This window comes from Embiotoca jacksoni, unplaced genomic scaffold (assembly GCF_022577435.1).
Source record: "Embiotoca jacksoni isolate LCO1_2020_lvr unplaced genomic scaffold, fEmbJac1.0.p SCAF_9, whole genome shotgun sequence".
Lineage (NCBI taxonomy): Eukaryota > Metazoa > Chordata > Actinopteri > Embiotocidae > Embiotoca > Embiotoca jacksoni.
Window position 1 is genome coordinate 107,140 of NW_027185447.1, and position 27,707 is coordinate 134,846.

Genomic DNA, 27,707 nt, shown 5'->3' on the forward strand with positions numbered 1-27,707 from the left:
TTTTTTAATGAGCTGTTAGGGGTACCAACAAATTCATCCACGACTCTATGGAGCACATTGCCGTTGGTATCCAGGAAAAGGGAATGCTCCTGGGAATGCAGGGACTACCGACTTTTTCTGGAATTGGATGAAGTGACGGGTTCTCTGACATTGAAACAAACACCTGACTACTACCATCAGTTTCAGGACAACTTACTCTTAACCAATAACAACATTGGCTGTTTAACCTCTGAAAGCATTTTATAAACATTGTTTCTGACCATTCTGAGCATTTGGTCACAGTTGTAAGATAATACCTGCATTTTTAAATGCTGGAATGTTAACGTAATTAGCCTGTATTCATGATCTGTGTCCTCTAATTTTTATAGTTAAGAAATTAAGTTTTGGCACTTGACACAATTCGACCTCGTTTCTGAAAATGTATAATGTGTAAAATGGAAGAAAAAAAAAGATTGCAATGATTTGCAAATCACATCAAACCATATTTAATTGCAAATAGACCAAAGAGAAAATATAAAAAGTGTAAACTCTTATATTGTTTTATGCAAAATATATGCTTATTTTGAATTTGATGCCAACAACATGTCTTAAAAAAAGTTGGGACAGGGGCATGTTTACCACTGTATTGCATCACTTCTTCTTTACAATATTTGAAAACTCCAGCAACTGGTCTCCTCAGTTCCAAAACATTTACAAAGTGAAAAGTAGTCCCATTCTGGCCTGATATTGGATTTCAGCTGCTCAAAAGTTTGGGGTCTCCTTTAGTAGTATTTTTCATTTCATGATGCACCAAAGTTTTTAAATGGGTGACAGGTCTGTATGGCAGGCAGGCCAGTTTAGCACCCGGACTCTACTACTACGGAGCCATGCTGTTGTAATATGTGCAGAATTTGATTGGCAATCTTTTGCTGAAATAAACAAGGCCTTTTCTGAAAGAGACATTATCTCTTTAGTCCAGTGGATGGAGCGTCAATTATTTCCAAAACTAATTTTTAGTTCATTTTTGGCCAGGAAAGACCGATGGTTTGAAAGAGATATGAAAGTAGAACAAATTGCTACTCTAAGGGCCTGATTTACTAAGATCTCAAATAAAGGGTACTAAATTGCATGTTCCTTCCAACAGTTTGCACATTTGTTTTGCACCCATTTTGCATGTGATTTAGTAAGAGTTATTGCGTAATTGAAATCAGGTGCAAATCGCTGTATTTAAATGAGGGGTTTGCGTGTGTTAATGTAATTCCAGCAATGGAAAACAGAGCGACCGCAAAAGGAAAAGGAAATCTGATGCCATTGAAATTAAGAAATACAAATATAACAAGAACAAAACACTATATAGGAGACTATTAGAAAGAAAGTCAATACTGTGGGAAAAACTAAAAGGCGAAAAAAAGGCTTAATAATAAAATGTCTGCAAATAAAAGAGGAGGGATGGTGGATTAGATCGTCTACAAACACCGATCAGCAGGTCCAACTCTTTCTGTGATGAGCAGGTGACTTTTCATTCAGTGCCTCGTGAGTGCTCGTGAACCTTTCGAAGTCACCTGTGAATTCTGCGGGACACATTCAGCACCCAGGAAAGCACACCTGAATAACAGGACTGGGTGGGATATCCAAGCAGCGATACGCTGGAATGACCCAGAGGCAGGACAATGCGGAGTCATAAGAAGTTTTTTTTAATTGGTGGTATTTCGTGGCTCCTTCTTGTTGTTGCCTGTCAATCACCATTCAGTTCATTTAATAACTCATAAATGTAATCTGTGGACAAACGGTATGTCTGAAATTTTTTCCCCTTTGTCATCTCAAAAATGTTTTCACGGGTGTAAATCCACGTTCTCTACATATTCCTTGCTTTCCTGTTTCTCCTTCTCACCACAATAAGAGCAGGCATCTCTCCAGATTTGCGCATCTGATTAATACGTGCCTTTCAGTCATATTTTCAGTCAGGGGAGGCTGTAGCTCAGTTGGTAGAGTGGGTTGACCACTAATCGGAAGATTGGTGGTTCAATCCCCAGCTCCTCCTGTCCACATGCCTAAGTGTCCTTGAGCAAGACACTGAACCCTAAAAAATTGTTGTAAGTCACTTTGGATAAAAGCATCAGCTAAATGTAATGTACTAAAATACACACACAATCACTTCTATTTGTAATATTCAGGTTTAGTAAATATCATTGCAGTTGCTAAATTGTTCTATTTGCAAATTTATCTCCCAGTATTTTGCACTTTCAAGCAGAAACGCCCAATATTATATACGCATGCAGGCAAACACGCAAAATGGATGTGTGTTAAATTTCACATTTGAAAGACGCAATCCTCACTGCATGTCGTTAGTACAGTGCGTCCGGAAAGTATTCACAGTGCTTCACTTTTTCCACATTTTGTTGTTACAGCCTTATTCCAAAATGTATTAAATTATTTTTTTTCCTCAAAATTCTACACACAATACCACATAATGACAGTGAAAATAGTTTGTTTAAAATTTTTGCAAATCTATTAAAAATAAAGAACAAAAATATAACACGTACATAAGTATTCACAGCCTTTGCTCAATACTTTGTTGAAGCACTTTTGGCAGCAATTACAGCCTCAAGTCTTTTTGAGTGTGATGCTACAAGTTTGGCACACCTATTTTTGGGCAGTTTCTCCCGTTCTTCTTTGCAGGACCTCTCAAGCTCCATCAGGTTGGATGGGGAGCACAGCCATTTTCAGATCTCTCCAGAGATGTTAAAACGGGTTCAAGTCTGGGCTCTGGCTCGGCCACTCAAGGACATTCACAGAGTTGTCCCGAAGCCACTCCTTTGTTATGTTGGCTGTGTGCTTAGGGTCGTTGTCCTGTTGGAAGATGAACCTTTGCCCCAGTCTGAGGTCCAGAGCGCTCTGGAGCAGGTTTTTTTTTTTTATCAAGGATGTGTCTGTACATTGCTGCATTCATCTTTCCCTCCATCCTGACTAGTCTCCCAGTTCCTGCCGCTGAAAATCATCCCCACAGCATGATGCTGCCACCACCATGCTTCACTGTAGGGATGGTATTGGCCAGGTGATGAGCAGTGCCTGGTTTCCTCCAGACATGAAGCTTGGCATTCAGGCCAAAGAGTTCAATCTTTGTTTCATCAGACCAGAGAATTTAGTTTCTCATTGTCTGAGAGTCCTTCAAGTGCCTTTTGGCAAACTCCAGGCGGGCTGTCATGTGCCTTTTACTGAGGAGTGGCTTCCGTCTGGCCACTCTACCATACAGGCCTGCTTGGTGGAGTGCTGCAGAGATGGTTGTCCTTCTGGAAGGTTCTCCTGTCTTCACAGACCAACGCTGGAGCTGTCAGAGTGACCATCGGGTTCTTGGTCACCTCCCTGGCTAAGGCCCCTCTCCCCTCTTCGCTCAGTTTGGCCGGGCGGCCAACTCTAGGAACAGTCCCGGTGGTTCCAAACTTCTTCCATTTACGGATGATGGAGGCCACTGCTCATTGGGACCTTCAATGCTGCAGAAATGTTTCTGTACCCTTCCCCAGATCTGTGCCGCAATACAAGCCTGTCTCGGTGGTCTACAGACAATTCCTTGGACTTCATGGCTTGGTTTGTTCTCTGAGATGCACTGTCAACTGTGGGACCTTATATAGACAGGTGTGTGCCTTTCCAAATCATGTCCAATCAACTGAATTTACCACAGGTGGACTCCAATCAAGTTGTAGAAACATCTCAAGGATGATCACTGGAAACAAGATGCACCTGAGCTCAATTTTGAGTGTCATGGCAAAGGCTGTGAATACTTATGTACATGTGATTTTTTCATTTTTTTATTTTAATAGATTTGCAAAAATGTCCAAAACCCTTTTTTCACATTATCATTTGTGTATTGTGTGTAGAATTTTGAGGAAAACAATTAATTTAATCCATTTTGGAATAAGGCTGTAACATAACCAAATGTGGAAAAAGTGAATCGCTGTAAATACTTTCCGGATGCACTGTAAATCTGCTTGGAATTTTTTTTGCCGGCGGTGCACATGATTTTACGCACGCAAACCTTTAGTAAATCAGGCCCTAAGTCTTTTATTTCATCATGGTTACTTGTATGGACTATAACTTATTTGTATCTATACCTTTTTTTTTTTAGATACTGCTGCTCCTTTCCTTGTATCAAGGCTGTATGTTGATCTGTTGATCTATGACTATACTACTTGTCTGTGAATTGAGTGTATGGACTGACTGACTGTATTGATTGTAAACTGCAAATGAATTGCCCTTTGTGGGATCATTAAAGTTGTCTGAATCTGAATCCACTCAGGTCTGTTTGTGGGGAAAGAGGGTCCGATGATACACAGTGGCGCCATCGTGGGAGCTGGCCTTCCTCAGGTACGCCGTTGCAACTGAGATATATTTTTATACTCAGAGCATGTATGTATGTATGAAACGGCCATGTTCTTAGGGTGTTTAGGGTTTTAGGGTTCACATGTCAAATTTTATTTATGTACAGCACCGGTTCTCCTGGATACATTGTCACTCCATTTTTAAGGTACTTGGCAGAAAGGTTGTTCTCGCATAATTGAGAACATGCAACAGTTATTCTGTGTATTAGTCTGTCTACTTTTTTTTCTGTCTCTTCATGTTATCCCAAACTGATTCTAAGGTTTTAAGATCAGAGCCATCTCTTGCAGGACTCCTTTTTCTTCTTGTGGCTGAGGATAGTTATTTATTATTCAGGATGCAGAATATGTTTGGGATCAATTAGGTGCTTCCCTGATGTATACGATCTAAATGTCCAAACTTTTGCACAGTACTGTTTATAATAAACTGATGCATTTCATTGAAGTGTACTCATCAGATATTCCCCCCTCTATCAGTTTCAGAGCATCACTTTCAAGAGGATCAAATTTGATTTTCCCTACTTCCGCAGTGATAGGTATGGCTGTGCTATACATTTTCATTAGTAAAATACTGCAGACTGTTCACTTCGCTGGCAGTGTATATACTATCAAGTATAGCTCATCATGTGTTTTTTTCTTTTCTTCAGAGACAAACGAGACTTTGTTTCAGCTGGTGCTGCTGCTGGAGTAGCTGCTGCCTTTGGTGCTCCAATAGGTGGCACCCTCTTCAGTCTGGAGGAGGGCTCCTCTTTCTGGAACCAGGCCCTTACTTGGAAAGTGGTTGGTCACCTTATGCTATAATGGTTGAAACCACTTGTGTTTTTTTTCTGCTGACTCAGTAGTTTTTAGCCACGCTAGCAGCAAGGCTCTAGGGATGGCAGAGTACATTAGCCCACTACTTTTGCACAGACTGAAATACCTGAATATCTTTTCTATTTTTCTCTATTGTATATAGATTTTTGGGGGGGGTTAGGTTCCTCTCTGGGTAAATTTGATAATATTCTGACATTTTATTGAGGTTTTTTATTAGGTTAGAACTTTGTGACTTTGTCTGGTATTTGGTTTATTTGCATGTATTCTAGACCAAACCTGCAAAGCTAATAACGTTCCCGTCAGCCTTAGCTGTACGGTGTGCTTCATACTTAAACAAATGTTAACATCCTAAAATAACATGACTATTGGAGATATTACTTTCTAAACACCAGCATTGTAACAAAGTCATTGTGAGCATATTGGGTGATTTTAACGTTTAGCTCAAAACATCACTTTAGTCGCCCCCCTGCAAGCATAACTGGAGACTGCTACAATTTTTAGCTTTGATTTCTCTCTTTCAGAAATGTTACTTTTTTTTTTTTTACCACAATGATCAATTCAACTTGCTCTTCTGTCATTCATTATTTGTATTATGTACAGCTGTGTTTGCTCTATGGTCCTACAGAGCTATTTTAGGTGTACCATGGTGAATAAGATAAACTGTTCCTTTTCTAAGCTTGTGTGTTGCCTCTTCTGTTTCAGCTCTTCTGTTCTATGTCGGCCACTTTTACGCTCAATTTCTTCCGTTCAGGGATCAACTTCAACAAGTGGGGCTCTTTCCAGTTGCCTGGTCTACTCAACTTTGGAGAGTTCAAGGTAAATAGTCTAAGAGTCAAAGTCAAGTAGCAACTACCTTAAACACAAGCAAACTGCCAACCTTCATCGCACAGCCTCCCCTTAAAATAAACACCCATAATGTTTGTGTGTGCAGTCACAGATTGCTCAGAGGGGTCAGCATAGGCTTGCAAACTTGTGCTAATGATACATTTCAATTCAACACAAGACACAGCACGGAAACAGCCCTTCTCAAAATCACCCCCAAACTCACTGGTGCTTTTAACACCATCAATCGCACCATTCATTTCTCCGAACTCTCATCTTTCCACATCAAAAAATGGTCAAAGAATTAGTGAGTCTGAACAACCCAGTTTTCAAAAAAAATTCAGGCCTGTGTAAAATGTAAAAAACCCAGATTGTATTGATTTGCAAATCATGTAAACCCATATTTTATTGGAAAATAGATTGGAAAATAGACTAAAGACAACATATCAAATGTTGAAACTGAGAAACTTTTTGTTTTATAAAAAATATATGCTCATTTGAAATTTGATGGCAGCAACACATTTTTAAAAAATCAATTAAATTGTATTTATATAGCGCCAAATCACAACAGAGGTTATTTCATGGCACTTAACACATTAAAGTCCTTACAGCAGAACTTTACAATATTATACAGAGAAACCCAACAATTCAAACAATTCCCACATAAGCTAGGTGGGAAAAACTCCTCTTTAAAGGAGAAAAACCTCCAACAGAGGGAAGGAAAAACTCCCTCTTAACAGGAAGAAACCTCCGACAGAACCAGGCTCAGAGGTGGGCGGCCATCTGCCTCGACCGGTTGGGGTGAGGGGAGAGCAGAGAGAGAAAAGGACAGCATAGAGATCCAAAACATGAACTGTTGGTGGGGCTGACAATCGTAGAGCAGAAAAATGCAGCTTCATAACGGGACATCTGCAAAAGAAAGAACAGAAACTTGCAAACAAGGGAACTGAATAGAGAGGCAACAGATAATAAGCAAAAACTATAGGAGAGAAAAAGCATGAAGTTAATGGGATGTGATGGTAAGATAGAGAGTTAAAGAGTGAGGGAAAAGAAGCTCAGCGCATAACGAGGTCCCCCAGCAGCCTGGGCCTATAACAGCATAACTAAGGGATGGTTCAGGACTGATGAGGCAGTCCTTAGACTTTTAGACTGAGTTAACCATAGACAATGGTGTTTTTTTTTGCCATAAAAGCCCAGTCTATTGCAGTGTTCCATTCATAACAGATGTTTGTCCTCACTTTCATTATAATCTCAGTCATTGTTTGGTTGTGTCTGTCTCGGAGCCCATTGCTCCATGGGCTGTAGGCACCTGTGGTCTTTATTTCTATGTTGAATTTTTCTGCCAGATCTCTCACCTTATCATTGTTAAACTCTCCCCCATTGTCACTAAGCAGTTTCCGAGGTGGACCGTGCACACTTATCCAGTCATGTATAAAGTACTTCACTATTTCTGTGTGGTCAGAATGCTTCCAGCACTAAATCTTGTGAAGTGGTCAATAATGAGAAGATAACACCTACCTGGTTTAATTTCATGCAAATCAACAGCCACAGTTTTGTTGTTCTCGGATGCCAGTGGTAGGCCAACAGCAGGCTTAGACGTAGTTTGACTGTATTTCTGACATGTTTCACATTCACTCACATAGATGGATGGATAGATGGATAGATAGATATGCAGTCTATCCACCTACAGCTCCAACACTGTCATTAAACTTGCAGATGGCACTTATGCAGTGTTAGGTGAATAAGGTGGAGAGAAGTCGGCTGAGAACACAACCTTGTAGAGAGCCGTTGTTGAGGATGTTGGTGGAGGAGATTTGATTACCTAGTCTGACGTTCTAGGGTCTGTTGGTGAGAAAGTCCTTGATCCACAAACAGAAGTGGATATGTAGACCAAGTGTCTACAGTTTGTTGACCAGTTTGTGCAGGTTGATAGTGTTAAAGGTTGAGGTCAACAAAAAGCATCCTGCTGTAGGTTTTGGGATTTTCCAGGTGAGTGAGAGCAGTGTGAAGAGCTAAGGAAATAGCATCAGACATTGGATCTATTGGCCTTATAGGCAAACTGGTGTTGATCGAGATTGGGGGGATGCGGGCGATGATGTGGGACAGCAACAGTCTCTCAAAGCATTTTGTGATTACCGGTGTCTCAGAGCTCCCAAACTGTGTCCTCAAAACAGTCCTGTAGTGATTATTAGGCTTCCTCAGTCCTGAGGCCTTTTTCACAAAACCTGGATAAGGGATTAAGGTATCCCAGGTATCCTGTCTTAATTAAGCCTTGGTTCGGTTTCACAAAAGCAGAGGCACATAAGTTACCATTGAGATTTATTCTGTGAAACTAGCCTGCTCCAGACTAGGGTAACAGCCAGGTTTAATTAATCCTGTTGCTTTTCAGTTAGAATTTAATCACTGGTAATTCATTAAACACTGGTAATGAAGGTCATTAGGATGTGAGAATTGCTCCAATGCCAAATATTTACTTTTGATCAGGCGACAAATAGTGGCTTTGCTCAGATTTTCAGCATAAAAAATTGTTTGCATGATACAGATCTGTAGGATGATCAGGTCTTCGGGATCTGCGGCGCTGAATCTTATACCACTAATGCAGGCAGTCATTCGTTATCTTGGATTTCTGCAACCGATGAAAATGATCAGTTTGCCATGTTCCGGTGAAAATTCCAAAGTATATTCAGGGTTCAAACCAGACTTTCCTGAATCTGCCACTTCATGGCCTCATCCTGCACTTCAACAGCTGCAGTGCTCTACAACTGACCAGAAAGTTCTGGGTCATGTTGGTGAGACAGTGTCCATGTAATATTGAAAGAAATTTTGATTTGCTTAGACCTATATAATTCACAGTTGAGAGTTGCTTATGGAATAATTATGGCTTAGTCGCACAAACTACACAGCTGGTTTCAATTTGAATGACAAAGTGGATCTATATGACGTGATATGAGAAATTCATTTCACCTTCACTATCTGGATCTGTGTGCATCACCTCTCTGTGTCATTCATGTTGGTGCACCTCAGCAACTGTAAAGCCCTTGATGTGCTTGAACATCCATGTCACATAAACAAAGAAAATTGCAATTTTCCCTGGCAAACCTGTTGCTGGCACAGTGAGCAAGGCATTTCATCTGCGGGAAATTAGCCATAGGGCACACAGCATGGTGATATAGAAGGAGTGTCTGTATCTTTTGGCAGTCGTAATTGGACATAATTATGTTTTTTCATAGACTACTTCATAGAGATGTTCCAGAAACTGTGGTGGAAACTTTATTTCGAAACATTTGGGGAGTTTCAGTACTTTGCAGGTTAAAATCAACAAGTCACCGGCAAGACAAGAGTTTGCGGCACAGCCCCGTACATTCTCACAGCTGGTCGAGATTTTGCGCCACGGCCCGCACATTCTCATGTCACTTTAATTTAGATACATCCCACTGTGTGCTTGAAAACCAGAGTGCACATCATTTATATATGAAGCTCCTGGTCCAACGTTTTTCCCTTCTTTATTTTGATGTCAACATTCTTGTAAAATTTGTGTAAGACTGTTGAAATTGGTGTGGTTGAAATCACCCACCACTATAAAGATACTGTCCGGTAGCTTATTTTGTTGCCTTGTGGTTGCATCGTGTAGATTGCTCATAGCTAATTTTGCATTAACTCGGGTGGACATACACAGCAGTGATAAAAACATAGATAGATGAAGCACTTACTTGCTTCATTCATTCATTCATTCATTCATTCATTCATTCATTCATTCATTCATTCATTCATTCATCCATCCATCCCATCCATCTGCTGCAACTGGTCCTCTAACCCACCAGAATGTTATGGAGAGGGTGGCTGGTGTTGTCCATTATAACAAGTAACCAGTACCTTCCTCCATATTTGCCTCTCCACCACTGCCCCCAGTGAGCCTACACTACACCAGCATGACCAGCTGTCTAGTGTTCTTGTAAGCCATTCTTCCACCCCAGCATACTGCAGCATAAAAAAAGGATACTGCCCTCCACTTACTGAACTGATTACTGAACATTTAGAATCTTTATTTTCTGCACTCTTCAGAAGCCTCTGCCATCTCTCACCGGGAGAATGACCACATTGTTTATGTTGCTTTAACGAGATTTTCTGTTGTGTTGCTGTACTAATTTCTTCCGAGATTGTCAGAATTTCATCGTCACAATGGCTTACTTGGTGCTAATTTTTGTCTTTTAAAGTGCCATCTGCAGTTATCAAGATCTGGTCAGCCCATTGAATGTCCTTGTTTCTGTTGTCCATTATGTTCACACATTAATGGCCAGAACTTTGTGAAGTCAAGTTTTACAGGTTTGTTAAAAGTTCCTGTTTTATCATTTTCTATATCCAAGACTGTCCCCGCTTTTTCATGGAGGCTTTGCTCAAAACTATGATACTTTAAGTGGGACAACTACCATTTGAATATAGAACTTGGTCTGTCCAATTTTTGCAGGGATTTTAAGTCTTTTGGTGGTGTTGTAGTGAATAAATGTAGTGGAGTGGACTGTATACTTTGCTGGTTCATATAAACTTGTGGCCAGTATGGGGGCATCGATCGGAATGCACTGCTGAATGTCTCCAGGTAGTCTTTAATAAACCAAAAGGTATATGTATGTGTGTGGTTATGGAACAGAAGCAAATAAATTAATAATCAAAACAGATATAAAGTTATATATGCTGTGCGAACAATTACCTTGTCCACACGTGCAGTGTGACCATGCATCTCCAACAATTAAATGGTTAACCACTGTGACGCATGGATTATAACATCATAGAAGTGAATAATTGCATAATAAACAATGGAAACCAGAAATTAAACATGCATAACTGAGATTTTAATTCACTAATCTATTAACACACTGCATTCTCAATAAACTGTGCAGTTTAAAAACGCATGAAGATACAGGCGGTAATTTGTCATTAAACTACTGCGCTCTGTAATTACACACCAAAAGAGCAGCCACATGTCTGATATTATTAACGAGTCAAACCACAGTAAATTCCACATTCACCTACCGGTAGATTTCACACACACAGAACTAAAGTCAGCCGTGAGGAATGGTAACAACAATGCACACTTAACAAGTCTAACTAATAATTGCCACCGTAGTCTGTTTGCAGCAGCGCTCCCTGCAAACCCTCTTTACCCACTGAGTGTCTGTCTTCTGCCCACCGGATCACATTGCGTGACACCTGAGTGGCTGCTTTTGTCAGCAGAGGGCGTCATTCATCACAGGTGGAATTAACAACTTTTCCATCTCCAAACCTCAAGAGCCGATAACTGAGTGTTGCTTTTCTCCTCAGGTCATTCAGCTGGCTCTGGCTGAGTCCAGCGATGTAGCTATCTAGCCATTCTTGTCTACACACAGTCCTTGTGCATTCCGTGTCAATAAAAGCAGAACCAAAACCCTCTGTCATGAAGATTTCTGCTTCAGTGGGTGACATTTTTGTGTACAGAGGGATGATGCACTTCTCTATCTCGTCTGTTATTATCTTCAGTTAGCTTGATTTGCTTACCTTTGTGTGGACAGTCTCTGGCCCATTGAAATATGGATTGACAGACAGCAAACTTTGATCTGCGATTGTACCTGTCCAGTTGGATTCTGGCAGGCAATAGTGTCTTTTGTTGATATTTCTGGGGCCATGACTTACCTCTCTATCATCTCCGCTGTTACATATGCAGTTTCTCGATGAATTCCCTCACTGGAAGCAGCCATTTTTCCTCCCAATATCCTTTTCAGTGCTGACTTTATTGACCTAACAGTCAGATCTATATATACTGTGAGTGGTAACTGTCAATCTTTTATGTCCAATCAGGCAGTATGCAGCAGTTTGAAAGCTAGCTCTGCGTTGGGAAGTTCCATGTTGTACTTGCGAATCCGCAAGTACCGCGATTCAAAATCGATAATTTAATCTGACATAGCTTCACTGCACTCTCTTATAGTCTGGTCAAAGCTCGAGTAAACTTAATAAGTCCTGTCTTTTTCTTCTTTAAGAAACAAATTGTCAAGTTTTGCAAGTAAAGTATTGATACCAGTGTCTTTGTTCAAATCATCTACTTGTATTTCCATCGCTGTTTCCCTTGCACTTCCTAATAGCGCCAAAATCATAGAGTGTTTCCTTATTTATCTCAAGTTCCATGACTGTGGTTCAAATTTCAAAGTTTCATCAGGCTTCCCCCTGTCAAAGCCTGGTGAGACTCTGGTGGTTGACCCTCTTCTGCTACCAATGTTACTCTACAACAGGGGTCTCAAACTCGCGGCCCGCGAGACGATATTTTGTGGCCCCCACCTTAATATGAAAGTTTAATGTTAGTGCGGCCCGAGTTTTATATGAATGGCACTTTCCAGTGTTGTGTGCTGAGCTGAACGAACCTACCAATCACGGTGGGGTATATGGCTCTCGGGGGCGGGACATCGACCGGGCTTGATGCAAGCAGAGAAACATTTCTCAATGAGTGAAAGTTACAGCAGCGTTGCCATGGAGAGTTTTCTTCCGTGCCTGGCTGGCTGCCTCGTTTCTATTAGGCAAACGCAGACATTCGTCCCAGCGCGCTGCGTTCACAACACTTCAAAAAAAAAAAGTTTTTTAAGTCGCTGCCCAGCGAGACATTATACGTGTATATGTCTCTCTCTGACAAAATAAATCAAAGTGATGCGTACGCGGCGAGATAAAAGAAAGGCAATAATGTAGCCTAATGTGGTCTGCAGTCACATACCGACACCTGTCCGTCGGCAATAACAGTCCCCGATAACCCGGACCAATTATAGGGTCGCACCGTTATTTGGGGGTCATTATTTTTTTATTTGCATTGCCTCACACGATGAGCACTACATATATTTCTATATGATGTCATAAACACGGCTAAACACGACAGTGACACCAAGTGGAATTAAAATATATTCCACAGCCCCAAACATGTCTTTTTCAAAGCCTGCAGTGAAGAGAAAGGTTGGTGATGAGCACAGACAATTCCAGGAAAAGTGGGAGATGCAATATTTCTTTGTTGAGCACAGGGCGACGTGTCTTATTTGCACAGAGAAAGTTGCGGTGCACAAGGAATACAATTTGAAACGTCATTACATCCAACTAGACATGCTGAGGAGTATGCAAAATACCAGGGATGCTATGCGAGAGGAAGCGCTGCCAGGTCTCTAGCAGCAAGGAGTAGGCAAGAGAAGCCATGTTCAGAAGAACAGTTCATGTTCTTCAATGTTCCATTCATGTTCAGGACAATTCATGTCCAGAAGAACCCATTGAGGTTAAAGAACTGTTAATAAAGACGTTTAAATCTGAATACAGCAGATATAGAAGACTGAAGAAACCACACATAGTTGCTGACTAGAGAAATCTAATTATTATTATTTTATTTATTACTGATTTATTTACTTATTAATTCTTAATTTGTTTATTTATTTTTTCATCTTATTTTGTGTTAAAAAAATAAAAATAAAGACATTTGAGAAGATTGGAATTTTTTTAACAAAGCTTTTCTTGTGGAATACCCGATGCGGCCCAGCCTCACCCAGACTCTGCCTCCAGCGGCCCCCAAGTAAATTAAGTTTGAGACCCCTGCTCTACAAGATCACAAACATTTAGGGTTCTTCTACAACTTCTTTATTGACAACTGCCATGTTCACCATGAACCTAATACAAACAACCACACCTTCCCTTCCAGGGGTTTTAACAATAAAACTACCCACATCCATGAACGCATGACAACATCGATAACATATCATAGGCTGTTACCCGATCAACTGGATGTATATATTCCAAACTGAATAATGTATTAGTGCTTGTTAACTTTACAGTTCTGCATGTGCATTCTCTGTGGCCATTCATCTTAAGTCCAACTTCCCCCACCTTTTCACCACCCATCATGCAGCTTCCATTTTTCTTGGTCCCAACCTCCTGTTCCAAACATCCATGATCCAACATAGGACCTGAGGGGAAAGATTCCTCTCCATTCCCCCTCTTTCTAGAATTTTACCACATCCATGACTGCACTTATTTGTCTGTTCAGGAAATGACTCACCTTTTCAGAACTGCTTTTAAAATTAAATCAAATTTCCTGTGCTACATTGAGCCATTATCAGCCTCTTGAGAAGCACTCTATGAATGAAACTGTTATATTAAAATGTATTATTATTTGTATTATTATTAGTATTATTATTATTATTATTATTATTGTCAGGTTGATATTATATATCCACTCTGTAATGTATCATCATAAATCACCCTGTTGTATGATGATCAGTGTCCAGATGGAGATAAGAACTGCCACCTATGGACAGCAGTGGACCTGGCCTTCTTTGTCCTCATGGGTGTGGTAGGTGGCTTGCTGGGGGCGCTCTTCAACTGTATGAACAAGAACCTGGCCAAGTATCGCATCAGACACATCCATCCCAAGGCCAAGCTTATCAGGTGACCTGTTCACACAAGGAAAGGTCCATCTTACACAACATTACGGCTGTCAGTCAGACATTAACTATCAATATCAAATGTGCTTTTGAAAGCGCATACTTGAAAAGAAAACACTAATTTCCTTCCCAGCATGAAATTACAGATGTTCTTATCTTTACACTTTTAGAGTTCTCGAGAGTCTGCTGGTTTCCATGGTGACAACAGTGGCAATATTTGCAGCTTCTGTGCTGTTAGGTGAATGTCGTGACCTGTCCTCCCCCACAACTCATAACACAACGGTTAGTATTATTTCTTTCATCCATCGTTACAATAGTGAGCACAAGTATTCTTGCTGGACTTTTCTGAGTAAGAGCTGAATCAGATTTACAAGTCATGAAGTCTTATTTTTAATTTGCAAGTCTTAAATATTCTCTCTTGCCTGCTGTAGGTAGTAATGTTAGTTCTAAAATGTTATGGTATGTGGTTGCATTTTGAAACACTGTCATGACTGCTCCTACAGTGGCTGGAAGATTATTTTGATTTTAGCAAATTAACTAGAATGAATGAGTTACTTTTCAGTTGTTAATCTAGCCTGCTGTTGTAGTGTTGCTTTTCTGGGTCTATGTCAAAATAGTTTTATTAATTATGTCATTGGCAATTATTGTTACATACAACTAGAAAGTAGTGACAAATTTATTCTACCATTTGATACTTCTGCCGGTCAGATAGTGGAATAGCTATGAAATGATGTTCTCTGTTGAATTAAATAGATCTTAAATTGAACTTGGTGAGCCTCACATAAATTCTACTGACTGAAGTAACACAGCACACTGTACGATAATCTCAATAGTCTTTCTATATTCAGCATGTTTTTACTGTTTTATATTAAGTTGAGTTTTTTTTTCAGCTGGCTGGCAATGAAGACATTAACTCAACCATCCGCCAGTTTTTTTGTTCCAACAAGTCCTACAATGACATGGCAACATTGTTCTTCAACCCACAAGAGGCTGCAATCCACCAGCTCTTCCACCAGGATGGTGAGATAAGCACACGCACACACAATCATAACAGCTCAATATTAGTTAAATCATCTCATTCTGAAATTCGTTCTGCCACTCAAAGATTCATGTAGTGTTGGGACCATATTATTTTTGCTGGGATAGTAAAGTGCTTTGAGACCGCTAAGGTCATAAAGCACTCTAAGTCCAGACCATTCAGAAGCTGCTCTTCTCCATGAAGACTTGGGAGGAGGACAAACTGAAGCCCACCTTAAGAGATAAGATAAAATGACAAAGGAAACCAACACACAAAAAGTACGAGACAAAGACAACAAAGACACGAGGGGGAGAATGAGACAAAGAGGATCAAAATGAATCTACATCTACATAAATGTTTGTTGTTCTTCTTCTTAGGTACCTTCAGCATGGTGACTCTGTCAGTGTTCCTCCTGGTGTACTTCCTGTTGGCCTGTTGGACGTATGGTGTGTCTGTTCCCAGCGGTCTATTTGTCCCCTCATTACTGTGCGGGGCAGCTTTTGGGCGTCTGGTTGCCAACATCCTCAAAGTGTAAGAACTAAATTCTCCCAATTGTTGTATTGACCAGTGTTTGACTGTCTCTCATTCTCAGCGCTATGAAATCCAAAGAGCCAGCTTATTTTTACCAGGTGGCACCCAAAACAAAGCTAAAAAACTGTGATTGTTGAGCTTTTATTCATTTAGTGGACACAAACTGTGTCTGCAAGATGTGCTAGCTGGCACGTTAGCCAGATAAGTGTATTTTTACCTCTCATTACCTTGTTCTTCTGCCCGCAGGTTTCCAAAAATATAATTCTACAATAAAGTGCTTGAGCATGACACATTTTATAGCGTAGGTTGTCAATCAATGTAAAGGAAAAATGTTTTAGAGCCTGATTTGAAGGAATAGTTGACACCGTTTACCCCTGCTTTCAGTCATTATGCTAAGCTAGGCTAACAAACCTGAATCCAACTCTGGACTTCACAAATACATAAGAAGAACAGACATGAAGAAAGTTTAACACATTTCCCAAATTGGTTGAACTAAAGGGGAATGTTGGACATATTTGAGAAATAATGAATGCCTCAAATGACGAAACAAATGCTGTGTTCTAAATGCCGTAGCTTACTTGCGCAGTAACACACATTTTTTTTAGTGCATAAGTGCATTCGCCTTGTCAAGAATGGAAGCATACAGTAGACTGCAAGTGCCTGGATGGTGCACACAAAACGGGTCAAAAACTGAACTGAAAGGACCAAAGTGTTTCCAAGTTGCAGTGTCTGGAGAAGATGCAGGTGTTGCGGAACACCGCACAAAATTGTTTATATTTCACCCCCATACCGCTGTTCGGCAGAAGGTATCAGTATGATTTTGTGTGCATGAAACAGAGGGCACTAAAAGACATTCATTTCTGGGTAAAGTAATTAAATCCGGCAGATATGTTGGCAGGAAACGCATTCAAATGTTACGTTTTTCACCAGTAAGTGCAGAACAGCTGCATGCAATTTGAGACAACGCTACCCTGTAGAAATCCACGAGTAAGAGTACGAACATGTAAGAGTACAATATGTGAGTTTACGAAGGGAAATACTCCATTTGAAGCCAAAAACTCATAATGAGTCAGAGCTGGTCATGGAGGTCCACAGGGCATATAACAAGGTGATTTCTTTTTTTCATTTCAATTCCTTGCACTTTTTCTGCTGTCACAGCTGTAGCATTTAATTGTGATTGGCCTCTATGCAAATATTTGTCTTGGGGCCCTAGCCCCAAACACAAGTGCATGCTTGGGCCCATACCCATACACACATTTATCCCTTACTTCTAACTTCTTGTCTACAACCCCGTTTTCCAAAATAATAGTTAAAAGTCAAATAGAAACAGAATGCAGTGATTTTCAAATTACGTAAACCCATATTCAATTTAAAATAGACCAAGGACAACATATCAAATGTTAAAACTCAGAAATGTTACTGTTTTATGAAAAATATATATGCTTATTTTGAAATTGATGACAGCAACACATCTCATAAAATTTGGGACCGTGGCAACAAAAGACTGGAAAAGTTGTTTAATGCCAAAAGAAACGCCTGGTGGGAAATTTCACATCTAATTAGGCTAATTGGAACAGGCCAGTAATGTGATTGGCTATAAAAAGAGAGGCAGAATAACTCAAGAGTGAAGATGGGGAGGGGTTCACCACTCTGTGAAAGACTGCTGGGGCAAACAACTACAAATAATTAGTCAGTTTTTTATTTACATTTTACTTAGTGTCTCAACTTTTTTGCAAGCAGGGTTTATTTGATGAAGACCTTTTTGCTAAAAGGTTGTTTGGATAAAAAAAAAAAAAAAGAAGATTCAATTGTCAATTGACAAATTAGAGGGGGCAAGGTCATGGGACAAACATAATTGCATTTTCCAGCACGGTTTCTTTTTTGATAACTTTTGAGAATAAAGCCACCGGATTAAATAGACCCAAATGATGGGTAGAAATAATATCTTATTTATATTCAGTAAAACAGGTAGTTTGGGGACATTTCAAATTAAGATACATAAAATAGTCTGTAACTTAAAAATATGTCTCACACAAGATAAGAAGGCAGTATATATACCTATCACAATCAGTAATTGTAGTTATGTTGTTCTTTGGTTACATTGAAGGCCGAGTGCAAAGGGCTGTGCGTAAACAGGGCCTGCCCCCAAAGTCTGACAGGTTCACAGCCTCGTTGCACTGTACTGGTAGCACAGTGAATAGTTACACCATTCTGTCACAGCTAGGCTTTGAGCTCCTCTCAGCTTACAGTAATCACCGTTTGTTCATGCTTGCTGTCGGAGATAGCCTGTTGGCTCAATTCTTCATGCACTTCACCGGACACTTTCAATGCTGTACATTCTCCCTCTGCTGTTTCTTACCTCACACTCGCATTACATTGTGATTCTACTGGTTGTTTCTGTGTGTTTTTCTTCTGTTAGAAAACTGGAAATGGACATCTACTCAGGAACCTTTGCTCTGATTGGGGCTGCCGCTTTCCTCGGAGGTGTGGTCAGAATGACCATTAGTCTCACTGTCATCCTCATTGAGTCTACCAATGAAATCACTTATGGGCTGCCCATCATGATCACTCTAATGGTACACTGCCATGTTTTATATTTCAGCCACAGTGCTATTTTAATTCATGGAATGTTAAGGAAATAAGGAAATTATTTCATGTTTGTCTTACAAGTCCCGGAAAAGTATGGGGAATAGTACCACTTTTTATGTGGACTCAGTCTTAAAGGTAAACTAGTCAATTGAAGCAAGAATTTACTCAGTGCATGGTACATTGATGAAGAAAATTGAGTTTCACCAGGATGCGTTGCACACAAGCTTCTACACTTAACCCCCAAATCCTTTGGTTCCCTTTGCCAAATCTCACCTTGTAGAACCCACTCAACAATAACAAAAATATAAGTACCCAGACAATGTGTTTAATGAGAGCTACTGTACTGATCTTATACAGTAACATTTGCAGCCACTGAAAACACAATGTGTGTTGAGAAAACCGCTTGTCAAACATTGCCATCTACCACTACTTTATTCCGTTTTGATGGCGAAAGCAGTGTTAGGTGACAAAAATAGTTGTATCACTGGGGCAGCTCTGGCTCAGATGGGAGAGGAGGGTGTCCTACCAATTGAAAGGTTGTGGAGGTTCGATCCTCGGCTCCTCCTTTACACATGCCGAAGTGTCCTTGGGCAAGACACTGAACCCTTCTGTTGACAGCCTCCTGCTGCATTTCCTTGATGTTATATTCTGGCTCAAATAAATATGGCTGAATGTCTGAGTCAGCCAAAACACTGTAAAATGTATCATCATCCATAATTTCCTCCATGCTCCTATTTTGGGATTTTGAGAGACTAGTTTCAGTACAAGTGAAAAGAACAAATGATTGAACACTTCCCTAGGCTACATAGATAGCTCCGTTAACCTGTAGTTCATCCAGCCACCAAGTACCTCACAGTACATGTCAGATAATGGTGCTGGTGCCAGAAGAACAACCTTTGCAGCTGCTACCCAGAGTCACAGAGACTTTACTGATAAATGTATTGCTTCAACTGACTACATTTACCATCAACACTGATTTGACATTTACATCAAATGTAGCAAACTTTCCTTGTAGTGTCTGCATGTGTTATCAGGGCCTGATTAACCTCCTAATGGGCACTGGAGAAAAGATTTGCAGTTGGGAAGGCTGAGCCTCAGAATACATGTCTGTTTCATTATTTCCATCCAGTACTCAAGAGCTAATAGTGGATTAGTCAGTAGACACATTTTGATATTGTTCAATTTAATGGCCACCATTCCATGACATTCATACACTAAATTCAAACTTTAAAGAAAACACTTTTTTGGGATTAATCATTAATGACACTAAATGTCAGATGTATTCATCATGAAAATAATCCACCCTCCCCTTTAGATCTGGGAATCCTGGGCAGATTACAAGTGTTGTTGTTTATACGTTGGCTCCATGTGGTAAATGGTTTGCTTTTTATTTTTAGGTTGCCAAGTGGACTGGAGATTTCTTCAATAAGGGCATCTATGACATCCACATCCAACTAAGAGGAGTACCATTGCTGGAGTGGGAGACTGAGGCTGAGATGGACAAGTAAGATTTGTTGTTTAAGACTAAAGGGTCTGTTTATGTGCAATGTGCAAAGGACTGTCCTGTAATGTGTGGTGTTTTTCTGAGGTTTGGGCTCACCTGTGTGCACCGTGCAGTTGAGGATGTGTCATTGGCAGTCGAGGGGCACACTGCTATCTTTTTTCCATGCACATGTTGATGCATGTTGATGCAGTCCAGCCTTCTCTGAGCATGTCAACAGTGCAGGACATACGGCAAACCTGTTCTCTGTAATATTGATGTCACTTAAGTTGAGGAAGGTACACCCACATACAGCTCTCAAACATCACACAAACCGTTTTATTCATGTCTCTTCCAGTCTCTTCCTTCCTTTCTTGGTACCTCCATCAAAAAACACCCGACTCACATCTTTTGTTTTTTACAAACTTCAAGACCAAACTTTCAAATTTTTAGTTCCAGCACAAGTGGCCATAAGGATGTAATGGTCAAAATTATTAGTGTTATTATAGTGTATGCCTTTAAACAAGGAGATTTTTTTTTAATCTATATTTACTTATTTGTGGATCATAAACAGAATTGATATGAGATTATGCAGCACGCTGAATAATTATTATTGTTTCAATCCCAGTCTGTCAATGTGAAGTAAACTTTAAAAAGTGTCCTTTTTTGTTCCTTAGCTGAAGATTTGAGCTGCTCTATTCACTTTTAGAACTGCACATGGTGGACCATGATAATAGCCTAATTTATTCTTTTCCCACCCTTGCCGGAACTGCCAGCAAATTTCCAAAAGTGCAAGTGCTGAGTTTCTTTCTCTCTTGAATTTCTGACCCTCAGACATTGGACATCAGCTGTTAACAGCTTCAGGTCAAATGTAGGCCCTTTGAAGACCCATACTGGGTAAATTGTAACATCACTGCTCATCCTGTGTGCTCAAGTCATCTGTACCATTTCCCTTATCTCTCCAAGGTTGACAGCCAGTGATATTATGGAGCCCAACTTGACCTACGTGTACCCACACACACGAGTCCAGTCTCTAGTCAGCATCCTGCGTACCACCGTCTACCATGCTTTCCCTGTTGTCACCGAAAACCGTCAGAATGAACGGGACTTCATGAAGGGCAACATCCTGATCAGCAACAACATCCGATTCAAGGTATGTCCTGTTCCACTGAACATTCTTAGCTGCCGAAGCCCAGCCTCATATCCAGACAAAGATGAATAAGGATAGGGGGGTCAATTGTTTCACACAAGGAAAAAGCAGCACATAGGAATGACTATGTATTTAAAACATCTCTCTAACAATGCTGTAACCCTGGCAACAGTGTACAGTAAAGTGCTATAGCATTAAAATGAGAATTCTGCCCTCCCACAGTCCAAGGACATGCGTGCTGGGATAATTGATGATTCTGATTGTGAGTGAATGGTTGTTTGTCTTTCTGTGTTGGCCCTGTGATGGAAGGGCAACCTGTCCAGAGTCAGCTGGGATGGGCTGTGATGTAGCAGGTATAGATAATGGATGGATAGATGTAACAGTACATTAATGTTTAATTTTTGAAAGAATTTTTAAGTTTTTCCCAAAAGACTGAGAAAAATCATCTAAACTCTTGAAAAACAAAACCAGCAATATATCCCGTCAACAAGTTTTGTGTCTGTATCAAAGGCTGATATATCGTATTCCTCTGTGCCATGAACCATGAACACACACTTTTCACCGAATCCTACACACCGTGCCCAGAATTGTCACTTGAGCAACAAATTTGGATTGATCTGCCTGAAAATAGTATCCAAAAAATGCAATAATATTTCCTGCTTAAGTAACATTTGATAAAAACTACAGTTTGCAGCTGATTTAGGGATTTACTGAGCTTTTTAAAAAAAAAAATATTTTGACCTTTTTTTTTGTTTTAAAATCTCGTTGCAATAGGCCATTGTGGACATGATTTTACAAGATTTTTGCTTCAGTGTGAATCAAATAATGGATATTTTTCTAGATTACACAAATGTAGATGCTCTATTTGATTATTTTATCTATAAGCAGTTTATCAACAGAATTTGCTGAAAATATATTTCACAACAATATTGATATATATATAACATATATCATGACAGAGGATTTTTATCTTTATTGCATCTTAAATCAAATGCACACAGAAACTGAAACTAATTAACAACAAATAATTAAAATAAAAAATATCAATTATTTACAAAAATACTTTGTTTGGCTCAAGCTCCTCTTTTGATTACATTAAAAAGACAACCTTCTCTCTCATAATTATAAAAAAATTAAACGGGCTATTAAAAGTATTCTTCTTTAGAATGTATAGATAAATTGAGATGCTTATGTAATTTAAGATTTATTATTTTTTTGTCATTATTGTCGTGGTGCTGGATTTCAACATCAAGAAAAGTGTGCACCACCAAAGCGAATAGATTTATTGGCATAAATCTACCCTTTGCTGTTACATGTAGAAATCCAGTGTTGTGTCCCGTGCGGGGGAACAGCGGCGGCGGTGCCAGTCCATGAGGTCGTACCCATCCAGTGAGCTAAAAAATGTTTGTGATGAGCAGAGCATCGTCGTAGAGCCTACAGAGGAGGGAGAGGACCTGCTGCAGCAAATGTTAGAGAGGAGGTAGGACGGACGCCTGCACTGTACACACGGAAAGTACGTGTCCTACTTAACACGCAGTCTGAAGTTACGGATGGCTCAATATTAAAGCTGCTAAACTGCGTTGCTAATATCACACTGGCCTTATAGAGAGTTTTTTTCATTTTAGATTATTGTACTGTTGTTACATTATGGTAGACCTAAAATTCTTCAATAAAAACAGTCAAACAAAGAAAGTGAAATACAATAAGAGTATTAGATGCATTTCCTTTTGATGTGACTAAGCTAACCTTTTTAGCCTTTTGTCTTCAATAACTGAATGAGTTTTCCATGCTACAGCAACACAGACAACAAAGTGAGGAGGTGAATTGCATTTCAGCAGGCAGTTGGACAGACCTGTCAATGCTGAATAAAGAGCGCTGTCAAAGTTTTCATGTAGAGGTGCAAGGGAGTATTTTTTTACTCATTTAAATAGAAATGCATGTCCATGCCTGTGAAGATTCTTAGTCACCCAAGGTCATCAAATATCTCAAATTTATCAAAGGCAGCTGGACTTGCTTGAAGGGCCTGTTGACGTTTCACGTCTTGTTCAAAAGCCAAACTATAAACTATTTTCTTTAATTCGGTTCCATTTCATAATGTAACTCATATTGTAAATCACTGCGAAAACAGCGATTATGTAATGGGTTCTGGACTTAAAGTAAGGTTAAATACTACAGCTACAGAATAAAGAAACCTCTTGTTAGATAGCTGTGTGTGAATGAAAATGAAAAGTCCAATTTCGTTTTTTGAACATGTGTAAGCATGTATAAAGGGGTAATATTTAAAAATTACCCTTACTGTTTTTTTTGTGTGCCTTCTGGAGTTTATTTGTGAAAAGCTGTAATAATTCTCCATATGAAGAGATGGCAGCATAATCAAAGTGATTCATGACCACACCTCCTGAAAGGTGCTAAACGATTTAACGGGGTGACTTCTACAAAAATGGAATCCTTTCATTGACCTCAAAAGAACATTTTAAAAATACTGATCTATCTGTTGTGATTTTATTTTAATTTGGCATGGAATCTTATGTCACATCAACAAAGATTTATTCAGATAGAAAGTTAAATAATTGTCATTTAATACAAGTTTTTCTGGCTCATTAACTAAATTATTAAAAACCAAGTATGTTTAACACTCTGTATTGTATTTTACTTTACTTCTTTGATTGTTTTGTTTTTATTTAGGCATTTAAAACCTTCCTTACCATAGAACATACCAACAGTATAGCCCAATCTATTGTGAAAAAAGTATCATTTGATATGTATTAATATAGTAAATTCTATCATGGAGGTTAATACTACATCAAGCGAAATATTGCCATTGTTTTATTAGTGTGATTTTCTAACTTGAGGGACTTCATGGAAAATCTGTGAAAATTAGTGCCATAGTGCTGAAACAGTCTGCCTTCCTGTAATTATGGTGTTGTTGCTGTCCACATGCAGGCATGCTCCCTACCCCAACCTGTACCCAGATGATTCTCCCAGTGAGGAGTGGACCATGGAGGAGCGCTTCAGACCACTTACCTTCCACGGCCTCATCCTGCGCTCCCAGCTGGTCAACTTGCTCATACGAGGGGTCTGCTACGCTGAGAATCAGTCGGTCAGACACACACACACACACACACACACACACACACACACACACACACACGCGTGCATATGTATATTTATGACTTTTATGACAAAATTCTCCATACCCTCCAACACAGAGCACAACTCAGCCTAGGTTGTCTTATGCAGAGATGACTGAAGATTACCCACGTTACCCTGACATCCATGACCTGGACCTTACCCTGCTCAACCCCCGCATGATAGTGGTATGAACAATTTATCACTGAATTAGACAAGTACTTTTCTAAGAATACAAACAGGAATTTCAATTCAACAAATATTTGGGTTAATAAAAAAAGATGATGATCCCTGTGTTCCCAGGATGTCACCCCCTACATGAATCCATGTCCATATACAGTTTCACCCAACACCCGCATCTCCCAAGTGTTCAACCTGTTTAGGACCATGGGCCTGCGACACTTGCCAGTGGTCAATGCTGTCGGAGAAGTAAGTATTAATCAAAAACACTTGTTCAGTTCCAAAATTATGCAGGGTTTAATTCTTCAAGTACGGGCTTTTAAAAATGTTTTTACTTCAGTATTTGTTAGTGACACACCAAAGGGAATCACAAATACAAGTTCTATTGTGTCGCAGTCCACAATAACGTGGCTTATGTTGTGACTGACCCAACTGTTGTTGCTTGTCTGCCATCTCTTTCAGATTGTTGGAATAATCACAAGACATAATTTAACCCATGAGTTCCTTGTGGCCAAACTACGACAGCACTATATCACTATTTGACTCAACTGTGGAAGTTTTGCCATCCCTCAACTCTGTTGAACCTGATCCCAAGCCTTTGTCTTGTTACATTCCTTTTTGCATGCAGGCAAACATATCTTTCAAACAGATATCCACAACCATACATACATTCTCTATAGTACAATAGGAACACATTTCTCCAGTGAGTTCAAATGTTAACGACTGTAATTTGTGGTGCAACATAGGAGGAACATAATATTAGGATTACTTCTTAGTATTAATCAAAAAAAATGTGGCAGTTCAACAGCCCCACAAATTAGTTTCCAAAATGACTGTTATATTCAATCAACACCTCTCTCGACCAGATTTAATAACAACTGAACATATTATTATGTATATTATAAAGGAAGAATTTACACCTGGGCTGTTGTGTTCTACTTTATGTTTTACCTGCTAATGGTTTTAACTATGCGGCTGATCGATGTACATACAGTGGGTACGGAAAGTATTCAGACCCCTTTAAATTTTTCACTCTTTGTTTCATTGCAGCCATTTGCTAAAATCAAAAAAGTTCATTTTATTTCTCATTAATGTACACTCAGCACCCCATCTTGACAGAAAAAAACAGAAATGTAGAAATTTGTGCAAATTTATTAAAAAAGAAAAACTGAAATATCACATGGTCATAAGTATTCAGACCCTTTGCTGTGATTAACTCACATGCTGTCCATTTCTTCTGATCCTCCTTGAGATGGTTCTACTCCTTCATTGGAGTCCAGCTGTGTTTAATTAAACTGATTGGACTTGATTAGGAAAGGCACACACCTGTCTATATAAGACCTTACAGCTCACAGTGCATGTCAGAGCAAATGAGAATCATGAGGTCGAAGGAACTGTCCAAGGAGCTCAGAGACAGAATTGTGGCAAGGCACAGATCTGGCCAAGGTTACAAAATAATTTCTGCAGCACTCAAGGTTCCTAAGAGCACAGTGGCCTCCATAATCCTTAAATGGAAGAAGTTTGGGACGACCAGAACTCTTCCTAGACCTGGCCGTCCAGCCAAACTGAGCAATCGTGGGAGAAGAGCCTTGGTGAGAGAGGTAAAGAAGAACCCAAAGATCACTGTGGCTGAGCTCCAGAGATGCAGTAGGGAGATGGGAGAAAGTTCCACAAAGTCAACTATCACTGCAGCCCTCCACCAGTCGGGGCTTTATGGCAGAGTGGCCCGACGGAAGCCTCTCCTCAGTGCAAGACATATGAAAGCCCGCATAGAGTTTGCCAAAAAACACATGAAGAGTCCTTCATGTGTTTTTTGGCAAACATGTGACTATGAGAAATAAGATTCTCTGGTCTGATGAGACCAAGATTGAACTTTTTGGCGTTAATTCTAAGCAGTATGTGTGGAGAAAACCAGGCACTGCTCATCACCTGCCCAATACAATCCCAACAGTGAAACATGGTGGTGGCAGCATCATGCTATGGGGGTGTTTTTCAGCTGCAGGGACAGGACGACTGGTTGCAATTGAAGGAAAGATGAATGCGGCCAAGTACAGAGATATCCTGGAAGAAAACCTCTTCCAGAGTGCTCTGGACCTCAGACTGGGCAGAAGGTTCACCTTCCAACAAGACAATGACCCGAAGCACACAGCTAAAATAACAAAGGAGTGGCTTCGGAACAACTCTGTGACCATTCTTGACTGGCCCAGCCAGAGCCCTGACCTAAACCCAATTGAGCATCTCTGGAGAGACCTGAAAATGGCTGTCCACCAACGTTCACCATCCAACCTGACGGAACTGGAGAGGATCTGCAAGGAAGAATGGCAGAGGATCCCCAAATCCAGGTGTGAAAAGCTTGTTGCATCATTCCCAAGAAGACTCATGGCTGTACTAGCTCAAAAGGGTGCGTCTACTCAATACTGAGCAAAGGGTCTGAATACTTATGACCATGTGATATTTCAGTTTTTCTTTTTTAATAAATTTGCACAAATTTCTACATTTCTGTTTTTTTCTGTCAAGATGGGGTGCTGAGTGTACATTAATGAGAAATAAAATGAACTTTTTTTGATTTTAGCAAATGGCTGCAATGAAACAAAGAGTGAAAAATTTAAAGGGGTCTGAATACTTTCCGTACCCACTGTATACCCATCACACCATCCCTATTGATGGCTGATAATTCATGAGCAGTTACTGTACATTCAGACTGTAAGCAACAGGACTGACGGGTTACTCTGTTTGGACACAAAATCTTAGTCCATTTGATAGCACTAAATTTAAAGCATTAGCCATCTCAACAGTTACTTTGGTACTGTGTTCATTTCTCAAGCTTTTCTGCATTTCCCTTAACATCTGACATGCACTGTAGCAAATGGTTAAAGAGTTAACACTGAAAAGACAGAGAAATAAGCTGATTGTTTCTACAAAATGTGCTACAAATAGCAGCTGCTATAGGCATAGCCTCATTCCCCAAATCAGCAACACTGACCATTAGGACTTTTTTTTGTGTTGATTGTTGGTCAGTCATTACCTTAACCTTTTTTGCAGTTGGTTCAAACTGGGTCGGGAAGGCCCCTGAAAATGTTGTCCTTGTGGACAAAACTATTTAAATAAGACTTGAAAATCTCCTGAAACATATATAAATAAAGAAATGAAGCCAAAATTCAGTCAGTTGTTTAGACTTGTTCAGTGGTTTCATGAGGTCTGGTGTTCAGCT

The 27,707-nt window shown here is 39.9% G+C and overlaps 1 protein-coding gene across 3 annotated transcripts in view; it reads left to right on the forward strand.

The window, feature by feature from the left end:
• The window catches only part of clcn6 (chloride channel 6), a 36,462-nt gene extending 10,922 nt beyond the window's left edge, over positions 1-25,540 (forward strand). For all 3 annotated transcript variants that reach the window (XM_069141536.1, XM_069141537.1, XM_069141538.1), the window contains 16 exons: positions 4,274-4,341; positions 4,830-4,888; positions 5,000-5,132; positions 5,868-5,981; positions 14,257-14,423; positions 14,590-14,701; positions 15,310-15,439; positions 15,815-15,968; positions 18,388-18,544; positions 19,955-20,061; positions 21,004-21,190; positions 22,507-22,667; positions 24,131-24,287; positions 24,397-24,504; positions 24,620-24,745; positions 24,959-25,540. In XM_069141536.1, the coding sequence (XP_068997637.1) occupies positions 4,274-4,341; positions 4,830-4,888; positions 5,000-5,132; positions 5,868-5,981; positions 14,257-14,423; positions 14,590-14,701; positions 15,310-15,439; positions 15,815-15,968; positions 18,388-18,544; positions 19,955-20,061; positions 21,004-21,190; positions 22,507-22,667; positions 24,131-24,287; positions 24,397-24,504; positions 24,620-24,745; positions 24,959-25,039 (2,021 nt within the window). In that variant the 3' untranslated portion in view covers positions 25,040-25,540. The remainder of the gene's footprint in view (positions 1-4,273; positions 4,342-4,829; positions 4,889-4,999; positions 5,133-5,867; positions 5,982-14,256; positions 14,424-14,589; positions 14,702-15,309; positions 15,440-15,814; positions 15,969-18,387; positions 18,545-19,954; positions 20,062-21,003; positions 21,191-22,506; positions 22,668-24,130; positions 24,288-24,396; positions 24,505-24,619; positions 24,746-24,958) is intronic.
• The last annotated feature ends 2,167 nt before the right edge of the window (positions 25,541-27,707 follow it).